Source organism: Cyprinus carpio, chromosome A1 (assembly GCF_018340385.1).
Source record: "Cyprinus carpio isolate SPL01 chromosome A1, ASM1834038v1, whole genome shotgun sequence".
Lineage (NCBI taxonomy): Eukaryota > Metazoa > Chordata > Actinopteri > Cypriniformes > Cyprinidae > Cyprinus > Cyprinus carpio.
In genome coordinates, this window is record NC_056572.1 from 27,947,948 (window position 1) to 27,974,832 (window position 26,885).

Here is a 26,885-nt window from a genome sequence, read left to right on the forward strand (position 1 = left end):
GAATGCTACTTATTTCACCACCCAAACAAAGGTCTGACATTCTTGAAGGCATGGCTGAGGAGATCTTTTGAGCATACCCCTCTGCAGTGAGAAGGACACGTTTTAATGGCCTAAATGCTGAAATGTGAAAACCTGTTATATGTATTAAAAAAAAAGTGTTGAAAACTTGATATATGTGAAGTAAAATATTTGTTTTTCTTTTTTCCCTTTTATTTTATTTTAATTATTTTATTGTATTTTTCTCTAAGGGTCCTGGTTGTTTGATTGTTTTAACAAATATTTAGGAAGAGAAGGGACCATTTACATTTGTGTTTTGTGTTATAGATCAGGAGAAAGCACATTGTTTACCGTACTATGCAATAATATGACAGTGTTACCTTGAAAATGTGAAATTAATCTTTGATGTTAAAAGTATGGTTTCTTGTTGATCCCTGTTAGTTGTGGGCACACAAAACTAAAAAGTCAAAGTCATAACCACTGGAAGATTTAGTTTAGAAGGATTCATGAAACTGCAGGAAACAGTTGCCTTTATTTGTTAAGTACTGCATTACAGTAGGTCTTGCTTTCATGCTTATTTTAATTTTAATTTTTGGTCAGATTGGATGTTACTTTCTACTCAATTACAACAATAAATGTTTGAAAATGTAACATGTTTTGTCCATTTATTTAATAGAATTAAGAAAATGTAAGGTGATTATATAAAGCAAGTAACAATAAGTTATTGGAAATGAGTAAAGTTTATGTATTATACAAGCTTAAATCACAGTTCATCAGTTTTCATAAAATGTATTTAATTCATTCACGTTAACTGAACATGAAAGGGTGAAGCTTAAACAAATGTTAACTTTTGAGTTGGATTTATGTGATTAAATTGGATGGAAAATTGACATCTAATTGAATTACATAAGTTTTAACTTTTGGGGTTAAATATTTTTTTGAGTGTATCTCACCTTTTTTATTTAAGTAAATAGGTTAAAAATCAGTTTGAGTCTAAGGTGGACTAACTTCCTTCACTCTCACCCTCTCTCTCTCTTTCTTTCTCTCTCTCACACATACACTTATAAAGTCAGTTACATAAAATGGTAGATTTGTCTCATTTGAATTTTTAAAAGTAAGACTTATTACCTGGTTAACTGCTAGTAAGTCAAACTAGACACAGTCTTAACATATAGTGGCTATGTTTATGCAACTGACCTTAGATCAGTAAACATTCACAGAAGTTAACAGAAGTAGGCTATTATTAAATTTCAGTGTCTTGATTTTGATTAAATTGATATTTTGTAGTTCAGATGTATTGTAATAATTACCCAAAACATGATTGTTACTTGTTGTTAAAAAATAAATTTACTATTCTTTGTTTGTATACAACCAATTTAACTTATTGAAGACTCTGTCTGTGCACAAATAAAATAAAAAAGTCAGAAAATGATATTTAAGAAATTATTTTGAATGTTGCAATGGTCACCTCTTATGGGTTGAGTTGCAATATTTGACTTTGCCTATTCAAGTATAAAGTGTAGGTATATTGTTATATGTACACATGTTACAGTGTGGGTGAGTAGCTGACAGATGTGGCCTTATTGTATTAAAATGTTGGCTTTCTAATACAAACAGTCTCTGAGAAACTAAAAGAAATGCAAAAAGTGTTGCAACTCTCCCCCTAAAACTCACATGGACTTGTGGCTTCACAATCACGAGTTCTTGTCAAATGCAAATAGTTCAGTTGTTACACCTATAGATGGAATGAGACCTGATTTACTGAAATAAGACCGGTTTTTTGAATAAAGTGAAATTCCAGAGACCACCCCCACCTCCCTTCGCACTACCATATTTGACAGAAACATGAGCTTCAGGAGGGGTTTATATCTTAACAGAAAGCAAACCTCTAAACAAAGAAACAACTGAGTGCAGACTGTACACGGAAACTTTCTTCAAGCAGAATTGTAAGTAGTCACGTTTGTTTTCTACAGTGCTTTATACAATACTGATAGCTAACAGCAACTTCACAGTAATAAACATACTAAATAAAATAAAATAAAATAAAATAAAATAAAATAAAATAAAATAAAATAAAATAAAATAAAACAGTTGCAAAGTTTTGATTTCAGGAATCAAGGATTTTAATTTTGAGAGTTAAGTATACATGCCATATAAGATGGCCAATTTCCTGGTTGTGTTATTGTTGGGTTTGGGGGGTTAAATTAGCCTCCTTAGTAGCACAATGATCATATCCCAAATATTAAAATATACTCAAATATTTTATACTCAAAATATGTTATTTCCATACCTAAAATAACTATTTTACAGTCACCGTTATGCAGATTTATTAGATTGATCATAAACCCAGCTAAAAGGCTTTTATTATTTAAAAGCCCTTGCTAAGTGTACTGTGTTTAAGCTAACTGAGACTTGTTATAGCACTTGTATATCATTGCTCTTTTGTTGTATTTGATTTAGGGCTGCAGCTATCGATTCTTTTTGTAATCGATTAATCTAGCACTTAATCGATCAATTAATCGGATACATTTTTTTGTGTGTTTTTAAACAGCCAAAACAAATAATGCATAACGAAAATGATGTGGCTGTAAAATTATCAAGCATTTGGCTTTTATTTCTAAAAGAAAAAAAAACAGAGATAGTGATTCCAACTCCAACATTTGGCTCCAAAACTAAGCCTATTTATTGCAGTTTTTACCCATTTAGTGTTTATAAGTGCCAGTGCCAACAATTATATAACAATACAGTTAAGTCAACTTACTGTAAAACATGTATAACATGTAAAACTATGAATACAAACTTAAATCGTAAAGGCCATTTGGCCTTAGTTTTGTCTTCTTAATACAACATTACAAAAAAAGGATTGCACCTTCTGCAAATTACCCACCTGAGAACAAAAATAAATGAATATAAAATATCAAGCCAAACAGGTACACAGTGTATAGTAAATATCTGTTTTATGTAGATTTCTACACCTGCAGCATTTACCATCAGGCTACTAACAAATAATATATAATTTCTGGGGTGAGCCTATTTGCTATGGTAACCTAACAACCTGTCTGTGTGTGTGTGTGTGTGTGTGTGTGTGTGTGTGTGTGTGTGTGTGTGTGTGTGCACGCAAGCCGTGCGTGAGGAAGAGTGACGCCCCAGTCACACCAGTTGCTTCATTGCAATTTGGTACGGCAGAAATACATACATTCATTTTCAATAGAACGCTGCATTTGGCTTGCATCACTTGCACTGCGGTGCATTTTAGGTGAAGCATCCATTCAAAAATCACGTCACAACATCACGTCCCGGTTGTATACAGTGAATACATGCTGAAATTATTGTTGCGTGGCTACATAAAAGTTTAAGCATATGTGATGCATTGCCGCGATTGGTCTGACTGGCGCGTGAGAGAGACGAGGATGCATGCGTGTGTGTGTGTGAAGGGGTTCTTTTTTTTAGGCTATACTCTCTTGCAATTGAACGTGAATACGTTTACTACTTAAAAACATCAAACCTAAACATCATATCTAGTCAAACCGCATCATGACATCGCTACCAATACAGTATGGGATTAAAATCAGCGAACATCAATGTATAGGCTTAGGCTACGTTGTTTCAGCGACGCTTGGTGAAACAGCATGGAGTGGATGTTTTCGGTTCAGATGCTGAATCATTGAAGTCGTCTTGCTTTGGAATGCCAGGTCTACTTTGCAGTAGACACACTGCACCTTGTTCTCTTCTTTTTTAAGAATGTAATGATCCCAAACTTTAGACATTCTCTGCCGTTTATGGACATCTTTACCCTCCGCCATCGCGCCAACTAAATTCAAAATGTATCACGCGATATGGTGTGCTTCCTGAACATTGAACAACGGTCCGTGTGAATCAGATCCCTGCGCGTATAGTGCGCGTCATAGGAATTTAACGAGGCTTCGAGGCATTGTTTTTGCCTCGAGGAATTTTTGTAATCGAGTTAATCGAGTAACTCGATGAATCGTTTCAGCCCTAATTTGATTGCTTCTATTGTCCTCATTTGTAAGTCGCTTTGGATAAAAGTGTCTGCTAAATGACTAAATGTAATGTAATGTAATGTAAAAGGCTTCCTACCAGTGGCCGTCCTTCACAAAATCTACCACAGTTTTATCACAGATAGAATGCACAATGTTTCAATACAAGCATTTCAGTCAAATGCAATTTATACAATATTTCAAACCTTTAACCCAGGGGAGAAAATCTACCTGCCGCGACAGTTTATAATCAGTTCAATTCCGTGCAAAAAGATTTGGCAACCATCCAACACGAGCTGATTAAAAATACTCCGCATATTGCAGAAGCACACAGTGATGGTCAGAAATTCAGCGGGAGCGGGATTAAGAAAACGGCACGCAAGGCTTTAATACAAAAACGCACATGATGAATGGCGACTGTAGAAAGCAAAAGCCGAATCCCGGACATTTTTGGCGATTTAGAAATCCCTGCTGGACGCATTTTTTAAGGTCCAAAAAGAGGACATGTCCGGGAAAAAGAGGACGTATGGTCACCCTAAAATTAGCCTCGCATAGCCAGACCTTCAGACTGACGACTGAAGGTCTTCTTCTTCGTTGGAGTTTTATGACAGTTGGCATCCATACTGTTGCATTACTGCCATCTGTTCTTCTTCTTCTTCTTCTTTGACGTTTAATGGCGGTTTGCAAACCAGCTTTGGTGCATATTCCGCCACCTACTGGGATGGAGTGTGAGGCATTGATATCAGAAGAGAAACAGAAAAAAAAAAAAAAAAAAAAAAAAATTTTTTTATATATATATATTATATATATATATATATATATATATATATATATATATATATATATATATATATATATATTATTAATACCACCTACCCTACCTTTCTATATTTTCTTATATAACTTTGGTTGCTTTAAAAAAACAAAAAAAAACAAGAGGTTCATATCCTTTGAAAGAACTGTTAAGTATATTCAGCAAAATTAAAGAATTTATGCCAACAGAAATTAAATCGTTTTTTAATCGAATTCTTTCCCTTTCATATGCCATACAATTGATTATTACATGCTCTACAGTTTCTGGAATTCCACATTTATTGCACTGACCAGAACCATGTTTCCCTATCATTTGAAGTGATTTGTTGAGGGCAGAATGACCAATTCTCAGACGAGAAATTAGTGTATCTTCCTTTCTGTTGCCATAACTAATTCTAACTAAACCAACTTGTTTTTTGTATTTTATACAGATGGCGACCTTTATTTCCTTTATCCCACCTATCCTGCCACATATTTTTAATAGCTGTTTTAATTAAGCTTTTTATTTCAGATTTACCCAAAGGTATTTCTAAATCAATAACATTATTTGTAAGGGCCTGTTTGGCTATCTTGTCCACATCCTTGTTACCCTCCACACCAACATGAGCCGGCACCCATAAAAATACTGCTAAAAGTCTCAACTGGCAAAGTCTATACAGATTTTGTAAAATTTCTATTAATATATCTAGTCTTGAATCTGATTTCCCACTTATTAAACTAGTAAGAACTGAAAACGAACCAGAGCAAATAACTACAGCACATGGTTTAATTTCTTCCACCTGCTGTAAGGCTATCAAATAGCCACCACCTCTGTCGTATATACAGATATATCATTAGCAATTATTTTAGCCACTTTATACTAAAAAAGAGGGATATACATAGCTGCAGCTGCTCGTCCAGTTACTGGGTCTTTAACCATCTGTAAATATTTTTAAAAAGTGAAAATATTCACTCTCAAGATGCTGTTGCACTATTATCACTTTAGGAACTTGATTTTGTTTATCCTTTATAGTTTTAAATATCTGGAGATCCACAGAAGGCATTGTGAAAAACCAAGGTGGAGATACTGGCAATGCTACTGTAGGACTAATACTAACATTATTAATACCTATTTGCTGAGTTTGCTTTTCTATTATCCATCCAAAGCTTTTCACCTGAGATTGTTCATATTCCCAACATTTTCCCAAAACATTTTTAACCGGATGATTTGAAAAATGACCTTTAATATTTGACCAATATACCAGTCTTAGCTGGAGCTCATGTAAATACAAAGGCATTTCTCCCATCTCTACCTGCAGCGATGTTACAGGAGAGGATCTAACAGCTCCACAGCAAACCCTTAGAGCTTGACTTTGAATTGTGTCTAATAATAGATACTTGCTCTAATGTTTGCTCATAGAACTTTAATTTTACTTCAGGAGTTTTCTTCCTTTTTTGAGAAACAAATTACCTGAGTATTTGCTACTGAAAGATGAAATCCCCACTGGTGAGTCCAGCTTTCAACAATATCTATTGCTTTCTGCATTTTCTTCTCTAAATATCTAAGATTTCTTCCTCTTATCCATAAGGCTCCATCATCAGCATAGTGACCTTACTATTTCTGATTCTATTTCCTCAAATATACCATTTATCATATTGAAAAGTACCGGACTGCAAACGCTACCTTGAGGAGTTCCGTTATCTATTATGTATGTGTCAGAGTATTCTTTAACGACTCTTACCTGTATTTTCCGTTCTTTTAGGAAATTCATAATCAAATTAAACAATATTCCATTAACGACAACAAAAAAATAAATAAATAAAAATCTCCTAGGATCATTTATTTTTTCACTTGACACTTGAGCTTTACTGCCATCTGTTGTCTCACTCTAACTTACTAAAACTTAATTAAATTTGTCCTTCCAGTCCAGTTCTCCTTAGAAAATTAAACAGATATCTCCGTCCTTGGTCATTATTTCCATATGTTACTATATTTTTAACATTATATTCTAATATACCTATTTCCCGTAGCTGATTTGCCTTTCTCGTATATATTTCTTAGCCTACATGATATAAAGATGTGCTTAATTGTTTCCTCCTTCTGACATTCATCACATACTCATTTCAGGTGTTTTCCTATAACATGAAGAGTTTTGTTTAGCTTGCAATGTCCAATGCTCAGTCTATTTATTATGACTTCGGCTGAAGGTCTGGAGTCCATGGCAGCTTTCATTGGCCAAGGCCCGCCCATGAGGCCGTTTGACTGACATGTCAAACAACCAATCATAGTTCGTTTCGTTTCAGTTTCAGCGTCAAGTTTCGGGGCGTGGAAATGTCGCCACAATAACAAACCGGTTTGTAAAACTCTCGGATGTATTTTAAAGATTCTTTGCCGCGAACTTTAGATATTTCACATACTTTTGAGAATCCAGCGTTAGTTGATCCTGATCATCGTCACAGTTGTAAACACTAGGCTTTCTTCTGTCGTGAGGGGGTTTGGCGCCACGGTATCTTTGTTTCCAGGCGGAACGTTAAAGAACGCGACACACACGTCTTCCGGAAATCCTGTATAAGTGTTTCCACTTTTGTGTGCCATATACATCAGACGTTCAGGCAGCGGTCCGTGGGGGTGACGTCTGAGGCTGACTACCCTCAGATAAACAGTAATATCTGACACGCAGAGAGCATCTAGTGCAGGGGTGCCCAACCCTGCTCCTGGCGATCGACTGTCCTGCATTGTTTAGCTTCAACCCTAATCAAACACACCTGCCTTTAATTTTTAAGTGAGCCTGAAGACCTTAATTAGTTGCTTCAGGTGTGTTTGATTAGGGTTGGGAGCTGAACTTTGTAGGACAGTCGATCGCCAGGAGCAGGGTTGGCCACCCCTGATCTAGTGGATTTAAACAGCACTGCAGTCTCTGCCCTCTGTATTTGCAAGAATTTCACCAGCTTGCCTGTCCTCTCTGCTGCTAAACAATTACTAAACAAATATTCCAACACACTTTCTAATTGTACCTGGACTTTAGAGAACACTGTGTCATTAGAACCGAGCTCAAAGATAGAAGAGAATCAGACAGACCTTTATAAAGTCTTCAAGACAGACCATATATGAACTCTGAAGTATGAGGTTGCATTAATTGCAAACTAATCTTAACTGCCAATTCAATTCATTATAGACCCTGTTTGTATTTGTTTTATTGTTGTTGTTTTTCAATTAAAGATATAAACAAATATATGATGTGATTAACTAGATATATGAATAAATTATTTTGAACCTGAACAAATCACACCGGTAAACACTGAATAGTTTTGTGAACTGCTTTAAGAGCACAGTCAAGACTGTTTTGAATTTACTTCTCCTAGTGACACAAAATGGACACCAAAAGTGTGATGACTGAGGCGCTTGAGGATCTTGTGGATAGAGAGCTCAAACAATTCATCTGGCAGCTGTGCAATGAGGTCACACCAGACATTGAGCCGATTTCTAAAGCAAAGCTTCAGACTTCTGATCGTGAGGATGTGGTGGACTGCATGGTAAAGCAGTACCCCGATGATGCTGGGAAGATCACAGTCCAAGTGCTGCGCAACATGAAACAAAACGATCTTTGCAAAGCGCCTTGAATCCAAACTTAAGAAAGGTATAAAACAATTAGAGACCTTTAAGATTTCATATTTCTTAAGTAGCTATATATATATATATATATATATATATATATATATATATATATATATATATATAGTAGCCATCTTTTTGAAAAATAAAGATATACGTATACATATAAATGATGTTAGATTCTTTGAATATTTATTTGAAATGTGAATATACTGTGTCTTCAGTTCAGCAGCAAGACACAAGAGATGGTCCTGAGCCTATGGAGCTGAAGCCCATCCAGGCTGACTGGCACAGACCACACAGCATTACCACATGCAGCCAGCAATTTAAGCACACACTTCTTAAACAAGAGGGAAATGATGCAAGTATCTCTGTTTCCTCGAACTTTTGTGAAAATAATACATTCATTAGTCCTGCTTTTGGAAGCCTGCCTTCCTGCAGAGCTAATGAACTTTAAAACATTAATTTTAAACCGTTTTCCAATGTAAGCTTTTCTGCCCTTACAGAACACTTTCTGAATGATATTTTATGTTGATCAGTGTTTCCTGACCCTTCTGAGATGTTCCCAATGTTCCTTCTGAGATGCATTAAATTGATTGATCAGAAGTGACAGTAAATACTTTTATAATGATATAAAACATTTCAATTTCGAATAAATTCCGTTCTTTTGAACTTTCTATTCATCAAAGAATCCTGAAAAGTAAAATGTTTCACATTTTTTTTAACTGTTTTCAACATTGATAATAATCAGAAGTGTTTCTTGAGCAGCAAATCAGCATATTATTATGATTTCTGAAGATCATGTGACACTGAAGACTGGAGTAATGATGCTGAAAATACAGTTTTGATCACAGGAATAAATTACATTTTACAGTAGATTCACATTGAGAACAGCTATTTAAAATTGTAATAATATTTCACAATTTTACAGATTTTATTGTATTTTTTTATCAAATAAATGAAGCCTTGGTGAGACTTTAAAAACATTAAATAATCTTACTAACCTCAAACTTTTTTTCAGTATAGTGTATAAAGTATGTGAATATATATAATATGGGAGATATGTGCTTAAATTTGGCAAAATTCTGATGTTTTTTCATAGGTTTATATACCAACGAGCAGGTCTCAGAGGAAAGGCTCAGCTCTCCTGATCACCAACATTAAATTTGACTATTAAGTGAACAACAGGAACGGGGCAGAGATAGACGAGGCGAACATGGACTGGCTGCTGACAGCTTTGGGTTACAGTGTTGAGAAACACAGAAATCTCTCTGGAAATGTGCGTAAGACAAAAGTCTGGCTTCATGAGACCAACACTGTATATACAGAGCTAGTAGATTTCTAGTGAACAAATATTCATATCTAAATGTAATATATGTTTTATAGCATGCATTTCTTCTAAACATAGTTTATTTATTCACAGGCAATAAAGAGAGCAGTCGAGGACTTCTCTAAACGTTATGAACATAAAGACTCGGACAGCAGCTTTGTGGTTATCATGTCCCATGGGAACAGAATCCAAAATAAAGATGCTGTTTTAGGTGTCCATTATCACAAAGATCAACACCCCACTGATTACTTCTTTGTTGAGGACATCTTCACCGATCTGAACTCAGAGAATTGTCCCGCTCTGATTGATAAACCGAAGGTTATTCTCATTCAGGCCTGCAGAGGAGGTACGGCATGACTCGCTTTCATTTCTCGTTTCCTAATTTATTTTTTATGAAATGTTGTGAAGTCTTTTAAGTGAAAATGTCCCACAATTAACAATTTCTCTGTCCAGCACATGAAGGAGGTGTGTATGCTCATGACAGTGTGCCTGAATCAGACTCCTGGGCTCACAGGGAGAAAGACTTTGTCTGCTTTATGTCCACCCTCCCTGGTGAGTCCTCTAAACAAATACATAATTAAATAAATAACACTGACTGCAGATATTAGATTTGTTGCTCACACCTGTTGATTTTGCTCAAATTCAAAGGTGGACACGAATAAAAATAACTTTGTATTTTTGTTAAATATATTAGTTTAAGGTTGGTTCACACTTTGAAGAAGAAACTGCCACGGTGAACTGATGAAAGCATTTGAATGATCATATAAAAACGGCCAATGTTTCTTCCTTAATGAGCAAAGTTTCAAAGGTTGCTTTGTACTTTATTGTAAGACCTAACAATGAATAATCTCCACAGGAGCCTATGCGTACAGGAGTCCTGTCGATGGAAGTTATTTCATCAGCTACATAGTGGATGAGTTCAGTAAGAGCGCTCATAAATATGACGTTATGGAGTTGTTCAGGAAGGTAAATTAAGAAAACCTTATTTAAATTAGTTTGCTTTATTCCGGGTGAATTCATTTTATTCACCCCAAGTGCACTGCTCAGTTAAAATGAATGGGTTTGCTTCTTGTCACATTCAGATATGATCTTTTGTTACAGGTCACCTCACGTATGGCGAAAGACCCACAATTTACACGCATGCAAAAATTACTGCCGTGTTTTGAGAGGACAACCCTTGTAAAGAAATTTTACCTGTTCCCTGGGCTCTAATGATGTTTAGAGACAAATCACTACTGGTGAAGAGGGTAGAAACATCGGCATACTACATTTCAAACTCTCTGAAATGTTGTTTAAACATACAAACTATTAAAAATCTAACTAAAAATGCATTCAAAAAAATAAAATTATTAATAATAAAACCAAATATACACACATTTACATAAATTTCAAAATAATAAAGAAAAGAAGCCTAAAACATTGAATAAAGTCAGGTTGAAAATTCAGTGCATAAAAAAAAACTCATTCTGAGAAAAAAAACAGCCTCTGAAGATATGTATTTTGAGGGTTTAAATGATTCTTCATAGCAATGTGTGTGTGTTCAAGAGAGCAACCATACATCTGTGTTGATTTATTTTCTTTCTTTTATATTCATTCATTTATAATCATTTAATCATTTTATTATGCCATTTAATCATATGATCATTTAGAATAATCATTTAAACCAGCCATTTCATTGATGAGTCATTTATATCATATTATTATTCTTTATATTGTTTTTCCATTGTTGTTAAGTCTTCTGATGTGTGGTTTCAAGGGATATTTGTTTTCATGAGTAAGAGATCAGAGAATGTCTCCATTTCAAGGTTTTTAAAATCACAGGACATTCATGGTATAATAACACTTGTTGGATTTGGGCTGGTCAGATGTTTCAGTCTGAGCATTGCAACTATGATTATTCAAAACTCTTCTTTATCAACTTCTTGGCTGATAAAAGACTGTTAATACAGTTTTGGGTACCAGACAAAACTGGTTTGGGGTATCAGGAAAAAAAAAAAAAAAAACTTTGCTGACTGGGTTTTGGATATAAGACAAACATTCAGCAAATAGAAATATATAGATGCATATAGTTGACCTGGAATAAAATAAAAACTTAAAAATGTATTTCAGATGTTTTCTTTCCTCTAAAAGAAGACACGTTATGGAAGTATAGTAGCCCAAAATCTCAAAATTTAGTCTCCATCCAGTATAGATAAATAATAAATCATAAATAAATCAAGAAATCGCAATTTTGAATAGAAGTATTACCAAATGTAAGAACATGCTAATGATATGAACAGCCGTCAAGACACCGCGTCTCTCCAGGAACAATAGTTTCTGTTCAACAGTCAGGATAATGTTCGCTGGGACAGGCACTTCAGTAAATCCTGCAATAAGAGAATCACTCCTGGCATCAGAAAAGCTCACCTTCCTCCAGCGTTTCTTCTCAAATGTGTCCTCAACATAATCCTCAAGCTTTACTCTCACTACCTCTGGATTTACACTGGTATTTAGTCTTGGCATCGCAGTGGTCATCCTTTTGTACGAGAAACCCAGAAGTTGTTTGCAGGGGTCAAAGGTTGTGTAATAGGTTTCCCCTCCAATCCGAAACACACTCCAACGCTACATCAGTTGAAGACACAACACCCCTACAACAACTAAACAACCACAAAAAACCAAAAAAACAAAACATTCAAAAACAATAATGTGTGCTAAAGTCACTTTATTTACACATTTACATTGGGACATTTATAGCACTTCACTAGTATTCTGCCAACAACAACAACAAAAAAAAGCTGTTGATTTGATTATGAAATGCTGAGTATTTGGAATTGACGTGCATATTAGTATTGAAATTTGTTGTGTAAAATATTATTATCATAATTATTATTAGATTTTGTTAACAGTACAAGTGTAATTTACAACACTTAACATGTTTCTGTCTTTATTTTTATTGGTTAAAACTGTTACTAATCGTTTTTATTATTAGTTCTGTTATTATAATTCTTAATCTGGTTGGGCTCCTAAAACACCAGTGTGAATATAATGCAGATTGAGGCACTTTCACAACAACAACAAAAAAGGATTGAATGCTCACAGTAAAGACAGATGTCCTTCATCTTCTCCCACACTTGGTACATCAAGAGCTTCTGAACTCAGTTCTGCATCTGAAAGTGTGTATTTTGCAGTAAACACACACACACACACACACACACACACACCACACACACACACACACACACACACACACACATCATATAGATATATTATATATATATATATATATAACACACCACACACACACACACACACAGTTCATCTCGTTAGTTTACTTGTATCACAAAGCTCCCCAGTCTTCCTGTCTGTTGTAACTGATTTATTCCTGTCTTGGCATCTGACATGATTTTAAACATTTCAAAGAAAAATTGCATATATATACGGTACACGGTACACATATTCATACCGAACCGTGTCAGTATGGGTCTGTCGGTTCGGTACGCATGTGTACCGAACGAATACAGTTTTTTTTTTTTTTCAGGAAATTTAAATAATAAATGGCGTTTTGACAGTCTTTGATGTGGCATGACAGATTGCTGTATAAACGCCTTGCACAGCCGCTTCTGGGATTGTTTAGAAACGTGCTGGTATAATCCCAACACAAGCACTAACTTCAAGGTCATGAGTTAGACTCCCAAGGGAGGCATGTCCTGATAAAATATATGGCTTAAATTCAATGTGAATGGCTTGCTTTTCTTGTTAAAACACTACATTATAATATAAAATACATGACAACAGAGACTGAGCAATCAGCACAATCCAGTAATGATACTAACATTTACAAATAATGTCATTTTCGTTTATTTGAGTTCCATGGGAAATTGCATTCAGCGAATCAGTCACTGTATCTTCTGGAAAGCATTTGCGTGCACGCAGACATCCCCAGTTGATCTATAACACCATGTCACAGGTTGGAGGACGGAGGATCAAGGAACAAGGAACTCTAACATCAGCCTTTGGATCCTTTACTAATGAGATGAGGAGCTGAATCAGGTGTGTAAGGAGACATCTAAACTGTTATTGAACCTTGCTCCGTGCACTGTGTTAGACTGAGACTTGTCACAGCACTTACATATTATTGCCCTTTTGTTGGTTTTGATTGCTTCTATTGTCCTCATTTGTAGGATAGTTAGTTATGTTATACTAGGACAGGTTTGTTTGGTGATTGATCAATATACATCAAGTAACTGAAGGGTCATTTTATTTTAATTTCTTTCTTTGAATATGTGTGTAGAGATCTGGTTACAGTTCTTGTGAGATATGTTATGGGCTTACACATTTATAGTACATCTAATAATTTACCTTTTATGATGCAGGAGTTCAGTTAGCTTTCTCTTGTGTGTTATTATGGGGGGGAAATGTAATGCTTTTCAGTTTGTTATTCTCAAAAAAAAAATGGTGAAAATAAACTGTATTACATCAACAGTAATGCTGGAAGAATGATTTACTATAATAAAAGTTTGCTTTATTTTGAGTATTACTTCCTCTGCTTCATAGATGTGTGTTGTGATTAATGAAACACTAATTAATTGGTTTCATACACTAAAGAGAGAGTTTCTGAAGCCTGTTAAAACCAGTTGGATGGATTCTGGACAGAAGGAATGAATGAGGATCCAGATGCAGTAGGTTAAATGTGATTATGCATGTATGTCTTGTTTCTGTAAATAATTTTATGAAACTGAACGATGTTTACTGAAAACATTGTGAAAAGTTATTTTACAAAACTGAACCATACTAAAATACAAAATACACTGAACAAAGCAAATATGCTAAAATATCATTCTAAAATAATAGAAAAGAAAACAAGACTCTCATTGTCAGATTTACTGAAGATACAGAATTATTTTTATTTTTTGTTCTGATCATTAGATTTTAAATACTTGCCACCACTGTAAGACAGTCATTATTAGTTCATTTCAAACAGGAAAGTGTCTAATAACAGGATATATTGAGAAACTTTGACAGTTTTCAGCTAGTCATGTGACCTCAATATATTTAGACCCACATTTTTACTTAAAATCGCAATGACTGCAATAATAATCAATTTTTCATTACTGACAGAAGACAAATGAGCTTAAAAATACTGTTAGGACAAGTGTTAAAGATGTCGATGAAGTTATGTCATGTTTCATTTACAATCTAATGTAGTGGGAGTGACTGTAAGACAGTATTGTCCGTTTGCTCAAATATTTTTCACCCACAATCCAACAGAATCATAGCTGAAGATAAAGGAAATGATTCACGACCACTTAATGACTCACAGCCTATTAGGACACAGAGATTTCTGAGAAATGACATGTACAGAGTGTGAAGGATGTTTTGTTCTTGCTAAGTTTTAGAGAAGCTGCCTAAATATCCTTTCACATGTGTGTACAAGAAAAGCATTCAGATTAAGATGAGCTGATTCTCTTTGGCTGTGTTAGTACAAATTTTAGTCTGTTGCCTATATTTTGTCAAGCTTGTTTTATAATGCATTATTTTGCTTCATTTACTCTTTAGCAGTTTTATATTTATTTGCTTGAGCTAAGAACGAAACTTAAAAATGTTTCCTGTGTGATTTCGTGAGCTAAGTTTCGTTTGTGAGGAAACAGCCCTCAAAGGCGTGGCAGTTTTCAGAGGGACAGCCTTTAAAAACCAGCAGAAGAATGATCTTACAGTCTTCACAAGACACAGCCGAAGAACATCACACTTTTCTCAAGAACATAAACATCTAACAATGGCAGTAAGTAGGCAAATCTTTACATTCGACACAAAAATCAATATCATATAGTGAGAACTTAGATGTGCTGAATATATTCCTTTTAATGCACCTAGCTGTCATCTTTAATAGTATTGCAGCTTTTTGATAAAATGTGTATATGAAAATTGCTCGTTCAGTTAACAACAGTTTACAACAAAATATTTCAAAACATTGAATGTACTATTTTGTATATGATCTTGATTTTTAAATTACTGTAGGTACAAAAATGACATCTTGCAGCTTGTTTAGACTTCATGTATATTTACAGAATTCACCTTAACATTTTAGTTAGAAATAACAAACATACAAAAAGGTACGTAATGTTTGTAAATGATTTGTAATGATAAATCATTATTGCTGATACTATCGCTATAATCCTCCTTAAATGTGCTTTACTTTGTGTCTCCTGTAGTACTGTTCAGTGTTTTCCAAACAGGATGTACATAGTGTGTATTTGTGAAGTTAGAAGTAAAATGTCATTTCATGTATATGTGAATGTGACTAAAACAAAACATACCTCAACTAACTGTACTTCATCTTCCCAGGCAAACTTCAGCCCCCAAAAAAATGGCCGAAAAGCAAGACCACATGTCTGTAAAAAGGAATACATTGCAATAAAAGATCTGAAAATAAAAGATGAGATAAAACAACTACATATGAATAAAACGTATCTTCCGAAAGACATCCCTGATTATCCTTCTCCTGTTGAATTTCACATCACAGAAGTGGCTCATGTCACTAACAAGACGAGCCTTGAGGGCATCTGGAAGTCAGAGGGATTCATGGGTCTTGATGAAGATTCGTTTTCATGGTGGAGCCTGAAGATTAATGAAGCGGATATAAGAGCAGCAGAGGAGCGTTACCTCGAGAAATTGTTCCCAGACATAACCAAAGAACAAAAAACAGCTCATCCGCCGTTCCTGAGTGATTTCACCACATCACCGTTGTTCCTGAATGAATTCTCACGCTACGGTAACTTCCGCTTCACCTTTCCTCTGACTGAACTGATGGAAGCCTACAAGAAGCAGAAGTGTGAAGGTCAAGAGCCAGTTCTCCGGATCTACGGGACCAAACTTTTCAAACAGGAGATTGAGTATGTTGTTCTTGTTCACAGCCCTGACCTCAATGAGAAGTTCAGTCAATTTCCAGAGCTAACAGACAATCCATGGGTTGCTTATGATGGACATCAAATCATCTGGAGAGCCCAAGCCATTTGTGAAACTCACAAGTTCCAACTGGTAATCAGAGGAAACACAGCAGTGACAGAACCCATGAATACACATCAGTTTTATGTGTGGGATCATGTTAGCCTTGTCTTTCACACCGAAGATGTCCTGACCTTCCCTAAAAGAAGGCTTAAGGCAAGCCTCAGTTGTTGTGAACTGGATGAAAATGTAGACCTTTCAAACGGGGAAAACTGCCCTTCACTTGCTGAAGCTGAGAAATGCATTGAAAGATTGCCAGATGATGAATCTGAAAAAGAAGATGAAAAAGAAGAATATAAATCAGTGAAAAAGGAAATGGACTAAAAGTGTACAAGTTCTGTAAGAGCCTTTACAGTTTTGTGGCTTTGTATGGTTTTGCCCTTTGTGACAAATAGCTTGAGAATAATAAGTAAACAAGATAAACAAATAAATAAAAGGTGGGGGTAATTTTTAACTTACATTTGTTACTTGTCATTGAGAGGCTATAATGAGATTAAAAAAAAAACCTGTCTTTTAAACTGTCTTAATATTGCATGATGTGGTTGAATATTATGATTATTATTATTTTTTTTTTTCCAAACTTAAAATGCTCTCTGTCATACTAACACTGATCTGGGCTGCGTTTCACAAAAGCATCGTAAGCCTAAGTAGATCATAGACCCATTGCCACCAATGCTCTCTCTCTGATTAACTTCCTTAACGATGCTTTTGAGAAACGCACCCCTGGTCATTGTTTTAGAGTCTTACAAAGATTACAATTAAGCTTTTACTTTGTATCATTGTGCTGCCAATTACCCAGCATGCCTTGCGTCTTCTGCCTGTATATTATTAGTTGTGTCAATAAAGCATATGATGCAATACAGAATGTGAACATGACTCATTTTGTTGTGATCAGCAGCAGTTTTACAGGGTTGACTGATGAGGTCATGGTTCTAGATCCTGTCTGAAGCCTCCAGTGCCTCCTGCAGGAAACATGACAAAACTACACCTTCAGAAGAACCTGTGGCATGAGAATGCGCTCACAAGAACGAACCACCAAAACAGGCCGAGTGTAGATCCGGTGGATGCTGCGTTTGTAGAAGGATAGTGTTCCAACAAGCATACGTTAGCTGGGACGTACATTTAAACCAAAAAAAAAAAAAAAAAAAAAAGGAAAGGAAAAATGTGAGACTACAGACATTTTCTTATTTATACAATAATAATTTTGTAGGAATACAATGTAATCAGGGCCAGAAGCCTTTATGGGACCCTAAGCAGAATTTTATTTTGGGGCCCCTTGGTACCACGAGTACAACTGATTATTGTCAGTGCTTGATTATTCACATACTATAAATCTAACACACCAATTATCAATTTTATTTGTTGTCTGTGTGTTTATTAAATCATACCAATGTCTGCCTGGCATGCTTACCCCTCTATGATTTTTAACTATAACAGTAGCAAACCCACAAGAAATCAGGTGTTAATTCGCATTTTAACATTCAGTCTTAGCATTGCCTCCTCAAATCTGATTTGTGCCCCCCAGGGTCATTTTGTCTCCCTCCACCCATATAATGCGATCGATTTAAAAACCCTTTGACGCGCTTAGGCTGACGCTGAGCCAGAGCCTTAACTGTTCAGGGTTTTCAGCCACAAAAAGTGTAGTTTAGGTTTCAGACATTTAAATAGACATTTCAATTAAGTTCAAGTTCAATTTATTTATATAGCTCCATTTACAACAGCAGCAGCTGACCAATGTGTTTTACAGCATCAAAATAAAATAAATAGTAAACAGAGCATCAAAAAAAAAAAAAAAAAAAAAAAAAAAACTAAATCACAGCTAAAACCCAAAATCATATCCACATTTAAAATATATAACAAAATATAAGAAATAAAACCAGAATTGTCATCAAAAATCGAGTACAGAGATGGAACGTCAGGGGACATTGTAAGCGATGGAGAAGTCATGTGTTTTGAGTAGAGATATAAAAACCTGTAAAGCAGCAGCAGATCTAACATGAACTGGTAGGCTATTCCGGAGTTTATAGGGCCTACAACAGCGAAGGCACGTTCACCCCTTTTCTTTCATTTAACTCTAGGAACGGTGAGCAATCTAAGATTACTAGATCTAAGAGTTCGAGAGGGGTTATGTAAGGAAAGCAGTTCAGATAAATATGAGGGAGCTAAGTTGTTTAAAGACTCTAAAATGCACAGGCACTAGTACTAGCAACAACAACAACAAAAAAGAAATTTATAGCTTGGTAAATACACAAATTTCCATGGAAAGCGGCAATAACAATCCTTTCAACTGACATTTCATTCCTATCATATACACACAGTGTCGGTTAATATAAAGCTTACTTTGTTTTCTCCCAGTTAATGGCCACTTACTTTCATGTGTTTCAGGAGAAATGGGTGAATTATGTGATGTTAATCTGACAGTTCCACAGACAGCATCCAATTTATAGATGTTAAACATCAAAACAGTGTATTTGAGCTGCACATTAATTGATGTCAAAAGCAGTCATCAAATGCATCAAATGGGGAACCCCCACACAGTTGAGTGACTAACAGACAACCATGCAGTCAGCAGGGCTTTTCAGACAACACAGAGCCCTGTTGAATGTTCAGATATTAATTGTATTGTTCAAATCCTGTGTGTTTGTTAGCATGCAGTCATGTTCAATGCACTAATCTGAAGCTCTCAGACCTGAATCTAAACTTTGCAGATGTAACAGTACAGACACTGAATGTGTGAAGCAAACCAGTAACCCAGTGTTAAATTGTGCAGCTGTTACATTAAAGAGCTGCAGCTACCTAATGAAGTCAGTCATATTCATCAACTGGAAATCATTTTTTTACTTGAATAAAAGCTGTAATTGATCATTTATTTTCACTTGAATAAAGCATGTTAGCACAAGAAAGCACATTTTTAGGTTCTTTGACCAAATGGTTTTAAAAACCCAATACAAAACATGTTACTGAGAATATTTTCATTTTCCCATAAGATGTCGATGTAGCAACAAAATAATAATAAAAAAAAACAATATATGACTTTCTCAGATATTATTTAAATTATTAACTTTTACACTTGCAATCCTGCAATAAATTAATCAATCCTGGCATCAAAAACATTCCTCTAGTGCTTCTGCTCAGACGAGACCTGAAAAATTCATAAATATACTTCAGCTTTACTCTCCCTTCTGGACTAACAATCTTCTGTATTCTCAACATCCCAGTGAGCAGCAATTTGTACGAGTCTCCAACAAAACAGAAATATCTCGTGTCTATGCACTCAAAGTCCTGGATGTGCACACACACTCTTTCCATGTGATAGTATTTTTTATAGATATATTTTGTAAAAACAAACAGGTCTGGACAACATTCAGATGTACACTAGCATGTAGATGACCTATAAGCTAAAGCAACAAAGCTGTAATTTTTAGTTTTAAATTAAGTGCTTTTCAATCCTGGTCCTGAAGACCCCCTGCTATGCACATTTTGAATGTCTCTCTTATCTAACACATTCAGTTCAGTTAATGGAGCTCTCTCCTAATGAGCTGATGATCTGAATCAAGTAAGGGAGAAAATGTGCAGAGTGGTGGGTCTCCGGGACCAAGATTGAAGCACTGCGTTAGTTGTTTAATTTAAAAAATAAAGGAAAAAATGTGACAGGGAAAAGTGAGAGCTTGTCTCAGTTGTTTCTCACAGCAAGCTGTTCAGTCTGACAAAGAGACACTGAAGAATCAGCATAAACTGCAAATCCAGCATAGAGGGGTTCAGTGAATGTGGTGTTGAATGTGTGTAGGTGTGTGAGTGTGTGTGTGTCAGAGACGCTATAGAAGGACAGAGAACCGGCCAACATGTCCACATACACTCCTACTCTATTAGAGGATAAAAGAAAGGGTATATTATTGCTCACATTACTGTGCCAGATAGTGAATTCATTAGCACAGCAGTACAGACTCCAGGATTTGTCATTGTATCCAAACCAGCAATCACTCACTCCTTTCCTCCTGATGCCTTTATATGACACAAATTTTTCAGCACCCTTCCCACTCCATTCAACCTCCCAGTAACAGCGTCCAGTCAGACTCTCAACACTCAGAACCTGCTCACAGCTATCAAATCTATCTGGATGATCAGGATACGGCTGCGGTTCTGCCACATGTATAATCTTCCTCTTCTCATCAGACAACACAAGCTGAGTGTGTGCTGTGTTTGGATCCAGTGTGATATTACAGGCATCTGAAAACAACAAGAGAGATACACAAATGCCAGTTTTAGAGCTCTGTGTGGGCATGTTTGTTTGTGTGAGTGTGTGTTTGTGTGTACTAATTTAACTATACTTGTGATGGCCAAATGTCCTTGTATAGTGAAATATTACGACAATCGACTTATAAATTAGCCAAAACATATTTTTACTTAAGTCTATTGTTTTGCACATGTTTCTGTGAGAGGTAGGTTTAGTAGTAGGGGTTAGGCTATAGAAAATATCAATAACCTGTTATAAAATCAGTGAATGTCTATGCAATGTACTTAATAATATAGTCAAACAAACATGAGCCTATGTGTGTCAGAGAAAAACCTACGTTTTCTCAGTCCTGGTGTGATTCTTAAATGTTCTCCATTATCCACACTAGAAAGAGACAAATAGAGACTGTGATAAATTATTGATTATTAAAAGGTTAATAGACTAATATCTACAAAGCCACAGCTCAAAAAACCAACAGCACCCATAACTTAGTGAGGATAAATTCAAGACCAAGTGACTAAACACAAAATAAATTGTTTGAACAGTTCAAAAACCCTCAAAATATCATCATTTCAACCAAGGTATAGATTTAAAGGAGGGGTAAGTAATTTCTGGTAAACGATACTGATATTTCAAATCACCAAAACAAACACGCCCCTACCCCCAAAAGGATCTCGTCCCTATTTTAATAGCTTCGCCCCACACATACTTATGCAAATCAGGCAACGACTATGGAAGAAAAAGCAAAGTGTGTTATTATGGTAATCCAGGTCGAATATGTATTGGTAGTGCTGTGTGTTTCAACACCCGGCACGAGAGGAAGAGGCAGAGGCAGAGTTCGAAATGTTGCCACGAACAAAGGCCGGAAAACAGAAGACACAGCGCGCATGCACGTGTTGCAGGCTCAAAGACTTGCAGTAGCGCAGGTACACAGCAAAATCCCCAGTGTTAATTTAACACTCTGAGTGTGGACTCATATAAACACCGAAGTAGTGTTAAAAGTAACACTGAAGCAGTGTTAAAGTTAATGAGATAATTAGGTGATTAATTGAGTGAGGATTGACCATTATTGAAGACACCTGATGTTAACAAGCAGAATCACTAAACGAGAAAAACACAATTTGTGTGTCACCGTTATAGTGGTCAGTGTTTGCTTTAGTTGGGATCTTGACCCTTGACTTTTTAACGTTAAATTTTGTTTGGCTGATATAACTAAGTTATAACAGACAAATAAGCCGAGAATAAAAGTCATCAGGTGGTAATGATTATGTTTTAATGTAATCACCATGTGACTTGAATCACTGAGCTCATTCAGAGTCTTTTCTCTGAGTTATATTTCCTTGATTGAATATAACAACTTTTGATGCCACAGTGAAAAAGTCTGTATTTGCTATACATTTTGTAAGGGTCCCTTGAAAACTGTTCTGATTTTTTTTTTCAAGATTTATTATTTTAGGCACACACAGACATCATGAATCAGTGTATGAATCTCAACAACGGTGACAAACAGCATATTCAGATAAACAGATCAACTCTGAACATCACAAAACTAAATACTAAAAAGTCACATAAAAACGGCAAAAATGATGAGTTTTTATTGGCTATAACATGCTTTTTTGATGGTCACCATTGTTGTGATGCTCACACTGATTCTTGATGTCTGTGTCTAAATAAAAACGTATTTATTTATTATGTAGCTGTAACTTTTAAAAACATCTGTCTGATTAGGCCAAAATGCAAGGTCTTGTATTTTTCATTTAACTTATGTAATAAATAAAGACAATCCAACTCAAGTATTCAGACCCAAAACACAACCAACAACACATGATCACATTTTCTCTGGTTTGTCTGTCTGTTATAACTCAGTTACCACAGCCACACAAAACCTAAAGTTAACCACTTAAGGGTCAAGATCCCAACTAAAGCTAATACTATGGAGCGAATTTTGTGCCAATATTCATCAAACAAATCCAGCGTATTGTAAATAAACAAAATCTGCTTTGCAAGTAAAAACTCGACTTTCAAATAAACGCAAAGTGATTTGCAAATGCAAAACTCTATTTGAGAGAAAATGTAGAGGTATGGACAAATATATGTAGTGTGCGTTACAACTGTGAGACTCATTTGTGAGGAAACTTGGCTTGATTTTCTCACAAATGCATGAAGGCAGATATTCCCACATGCGTTAAAGCAGATTTTCTCACAAATGCAATTGAGCAACTATCTTTTCCAAAAACAGCAGATGGCGCTGTCCGTCAATTTATGCTAGTCCCCTGAGACCTGAAACAGGGAATACAGCAGACCAACATGAGTTGGGAACAGGAGAGTTTCTGTCTTACTATATAATTAATCATTTAGATGTTTTCACAAAGCGACCCTACTAGTGTCAGTGAAATTCACAAAAAGGGCTGTAAAGTTGGTAACATGATTGATTAGTTCAAAAATCAGTCGTGACATGGCTAAACATTTAACTAGGCGGTCTTTTCCTATAAAAACTGATCCATTCTCCATACCTCTTATCCTCTGTAGGATCACGGGATATAGAATATATACATGTTGATAAAATTGTTCAATGTATAACAAAAATATTGTGTACCAAAAATGAAAGCTTAGACAATTTAATTTAGTATCAGATATAGCAATATCACCCAAGAGGTCATTAATTATTAATAACATTTTTAAAGCATATCACATTATTTAGTACAATATCTAAAACTTTTTAAATGTTTTTACATTGTGCAATCATTTGTGTCTAAAATAATTATGTATTTTTTAGATAAGCAACATGATGAATATTTATCTTCTGGTGTCACTCTTGTCCTGTGAATTTGGGAGAAAGATCAAGTTCACACTGATATAATACTAAATTCAGCATTTCAATAAATAGTGGTTTACCAGTATTTCAGAAGGATAATGTAATGATTAGAAATTAATCTTTGGGGTCGAAGACCGTGCCGGTGCGTTTTGTCCTGTTTTGTTGATGACCACAAAAATAATTTAAATTACAGATACGAGAATGGCATTGTTTGAAACTGCAAAGGGTCTGCGTTTATTTGTGTATAGTCAACAAAACAATGTACTTTTGTAAAATAAAGAAAACAAACAGGGCGCGCTCTCTGCTGTCTCAGTCTCTGGGAACTTTCTTGAATAAAACAACCTGAATCTCAGTGAATATGTGCCTCACATACATGCTACATCTATGTGTAGAAAGCCTAAAATGTCTAATTTTAAAACCAATTCAAATTGAAAACAAATATTCTCTGATTATATAATCCATATAAAAGTAAGGAGAGGTAAAGATTCTCCTGTTTCACCTCATTATCGCTAGCGCTCTGTTCACATGTTAATGATCTGAGGTCAGCCAGGTAAGCATGTAGATGCCCCCGAAAATGCCATCAAAACGTCAAGCTTCATCATAGAATTTAGCCTACTTTCTTTTTCTGCCCGTTGGATGTGGGTGCGCTACATGGGTGAAGACACACTCTGGACAGCGAGGAAATCTTCTCATATTGGTCTTAAAAGGTAAACAGATGTTTCGGATCTCAGGAGATTAGCGTAAATTGACCAACAGCGCCATCTGCTGTTTTTGGAAAATAAACTTGCTCAATTGCATTTGTCAGAAAATCTAACTTGACGCATGTGAGAAAATCTGCCTGCATACATTTGTGAGAAAATCAAACCAAGATTCCTCATAAAAATGCAAATGAGTCTCACAGATGTAACACACTATAAATATATTTGTCCATACCTCTGCATTTTCTCTCAAATAGAATTTTGTATTTGCAAATCACTTTGCATTTGTTTGAAAGTCGAGTTTTTCTTTGCAAAGCAAATTGTGTTTATTTGCAAAATGCTGGATTTGTTTGATGAATATTGTCACAAAATTTGCTCCATATAATACTGACCACTATAATGGTGACACACAAATTGTGATTGTATTCTTTGGTGATTCTGCTTGTTAAAATCAGGTGTCTTCAATAATAGTCAATCATCACTCAATCAAACACTTAATTATCTCATTAACTTCAACACTGCTTCAGTGTTACTTTTAACACTACTTCGGTGTTTATATGAGTCCACACTCAGAGTGTTAAATTAACACTGGGGATTTTGCTGTGTAAGGGTCCTTGCTTGATTGCTGATCGTAAGCCTTCTTTTAAATGTTTAATTCCGCAGACATTTTCATTTTATTTATTTTTTCTGCCATCTGTCTCTTTCGGTAGTCATTCTATTAATGTCCATCCTGTGTACTGAGCGCTCTCTCCTCCCCCATCATGAGTAGACATGCCCCTTATTGCTGATAGGCTACAAGTGTGTTTTGGTACTCGGTTCAACACTTTTCAAAATCTTTTTTCAAAAATTGCTTAACAAAACTTAATTAAATGTCTTTATTGTCATTGTACAAGTACACCGAAATTGAAATGCAATCCTTTGGTTGCATGATCTAATAAAATAAATCTAAAATAAAATAAACAAATCTAATAAATAACAGAAACTAAAATAAAAACACATCATACATACACAAGACATGTAACATTCAGCAGACAGCTACACGACCCATATTCAGCATTGCACATGATGTTCTGTTTCAGTTATTCCAGTCTTTAAAATAGACATGGCTTTGACATAGAAACTATTATTTAGTCTGTTCGTTTGAGTTTTCAGGATCTTGTACCGTCTGCCCTAATGTAACAACTCAAAAAGAAAATGACCTGGGTGGGATGGGTCCATGGGTCCTCATCCAAGGACTCAAAAGGTGGCCATCAAACACTGATTTGATTTGTTTTTATGTTAATTAATAAAATATATATTTTTAAGAGATCTTCACTTTACAGTAAGTGCCGGAAATGTTCACACAGTACTGTATGTGTATACATATAACACCCAACACGGATTATCAGTTTCAGTGATCTTGTGTAAAATCCTGTTACTGCCCCACATACTTGAGTATCTGTAGTTTATAGTTTGGATTCTCCAGTATGTGTTTGAGCAGCTGGACTCCTGATTGTCCTGGGTGATTGTAGCTCAGATCCAGCTCTCTCAGGTGTGACACCATACAACCAAAAAACCAATACAAATAACCACAGCCTTCACACACAACAATACAAAAAAAAAACCTATAGATGGATACATAACACACACACACACACACACACACACACACGTCAGATAATCTACAAAACAGAAGATTAAATAAAACAATTAGACTACACTGTAAAAAAAAATAAAAAAAATCCTGTGTATTTACAGTAAAATAATTTACTGTTAATTTTACATTTACTTACCATAATCTACATTACAGTATGTTGCTGTAAAAATACCATGAACTAAATTAAAAATCAAGTCAATTAATTTAATTTGCAGAAACCGACTGCCTTAAATTGGCTGACTGACATTTAAATTCATAAACTAATATTTATAACTATATGAGCATATTATTCCCATGAACTTATTTCATTTGAGTGCACTAAAAAATAATATTACTTAAAATAAAAATAACCAAACAAAACAAAATCTTTAAAACTAGAAACATCCAGTAAAATCTCTTGCAGATAACTGCTAACTAACAAGGGCACATGTGAATTTAAAATTAGCTAAGAGATTCTCACTGTATCAGCAACTACATCGTTTCTGTCTTTAAATAAAGCAACAAGCAGCATAGCATCAATGTTTCTCAGCTCATCATTGACTGAAGCAAAGGCTCTTCTCTTCAGCACAATGGTGACCCACAAAACTCAGACAACAGAAATGCTTTAAATTCCAACAAAACATTAAACACTAACAGATCTCTTCTTTTGTTTTCTTCAAAAACACATTCAATACCACTTCAGTTCAACATTTACAATACTAATCCATTATTGAGTTCACATAACTTTTTTTATTAACTTTGACTAATACTTTAGTGAAATTAACTTGTTTTGTTAAATAAATTTGATTGTT

At 35.2% G+C, this 26,885-nt stretch overlaps 3 protein-coding genes across 3 annotated transcripts; 2 read left to right on the forward strand and 1 right to left on the reverse strand.

The window, feature by feature from the left end:
• The first annotated feature begins 1,802 nt into the window (after nucleotides 1-1,802).
• On the forward strand, nucleotides 1,803-10,990 carry LOC109062408 (caspase b-like). The gene is given in 9 exon segments (XM_042760081.1): nucleotides 1,803-1,943; nucleotides 8,151-8,393; nucleotides 8,395-8,425; nucleotides 8,625-8,761; nucleotides 9,503-9,679; nucleotides 9,824-10,076; nucleotides 10,184-10,282; nucleotides 10,587-10,696; nucleotides 10,832-10,990. Coding segments are annotated over 8 exon segments (1,152 nt in total). The 5' UTR covers nucleotides 1,803-1,943; nucleotides 8,151-8,159; the 3' UTR covers nucleotides 10,943-10,990.
• Nucleotides 10,991-15,339: 4,349 nt separating this feature from the next.
• Nucleotides 15,340-17,573, forward strand: LOC122145625. Its single transcript, XM_042760102.1, has 2 exons — nucleotides 15,340-15,488; nucleotides 16,052-17,573. Exons 1-2 carry the CDS (start codon nucleotides 15,483-15,485, stop codon nucleotides 17,033-17,035), a joined length of 990 nt encoding a protein of 329 aa, XP_042616036.1. The 5' UTR covers nucleotides 15,340-15,482; the 3' UTR covers nucleotides 17,036-17,573.
• A 537-nt stretch (nucleotides 17,574-18,110) lies between these two features.
• On the reverse strand, nucleotides 18,111-26,001 carry LOC122145555 (tripartite motif-containing protein 16-like). Its single transcript, XM_042759428.1, has 3 exons — nucleotides 25,889-26,001; nucleotides 21,283-21,329; nucleotides 18,111-20,938 (listed from the first exon to the last, which is right to left on the reverse strand). The coding sequence occupies exons 1-3, from the start codon at nucleotides 25,999-26,001 to the stop codon at nucleotides 20,385-20,387; spliced, it is 714 nt and encodes a 237-aa protein (XP_042615362.1). The 3' UTR covers nucleotides 18,111-20,384.
• Nucleotides 26,002-26,885: the final 884 nt, after the last annotated feature.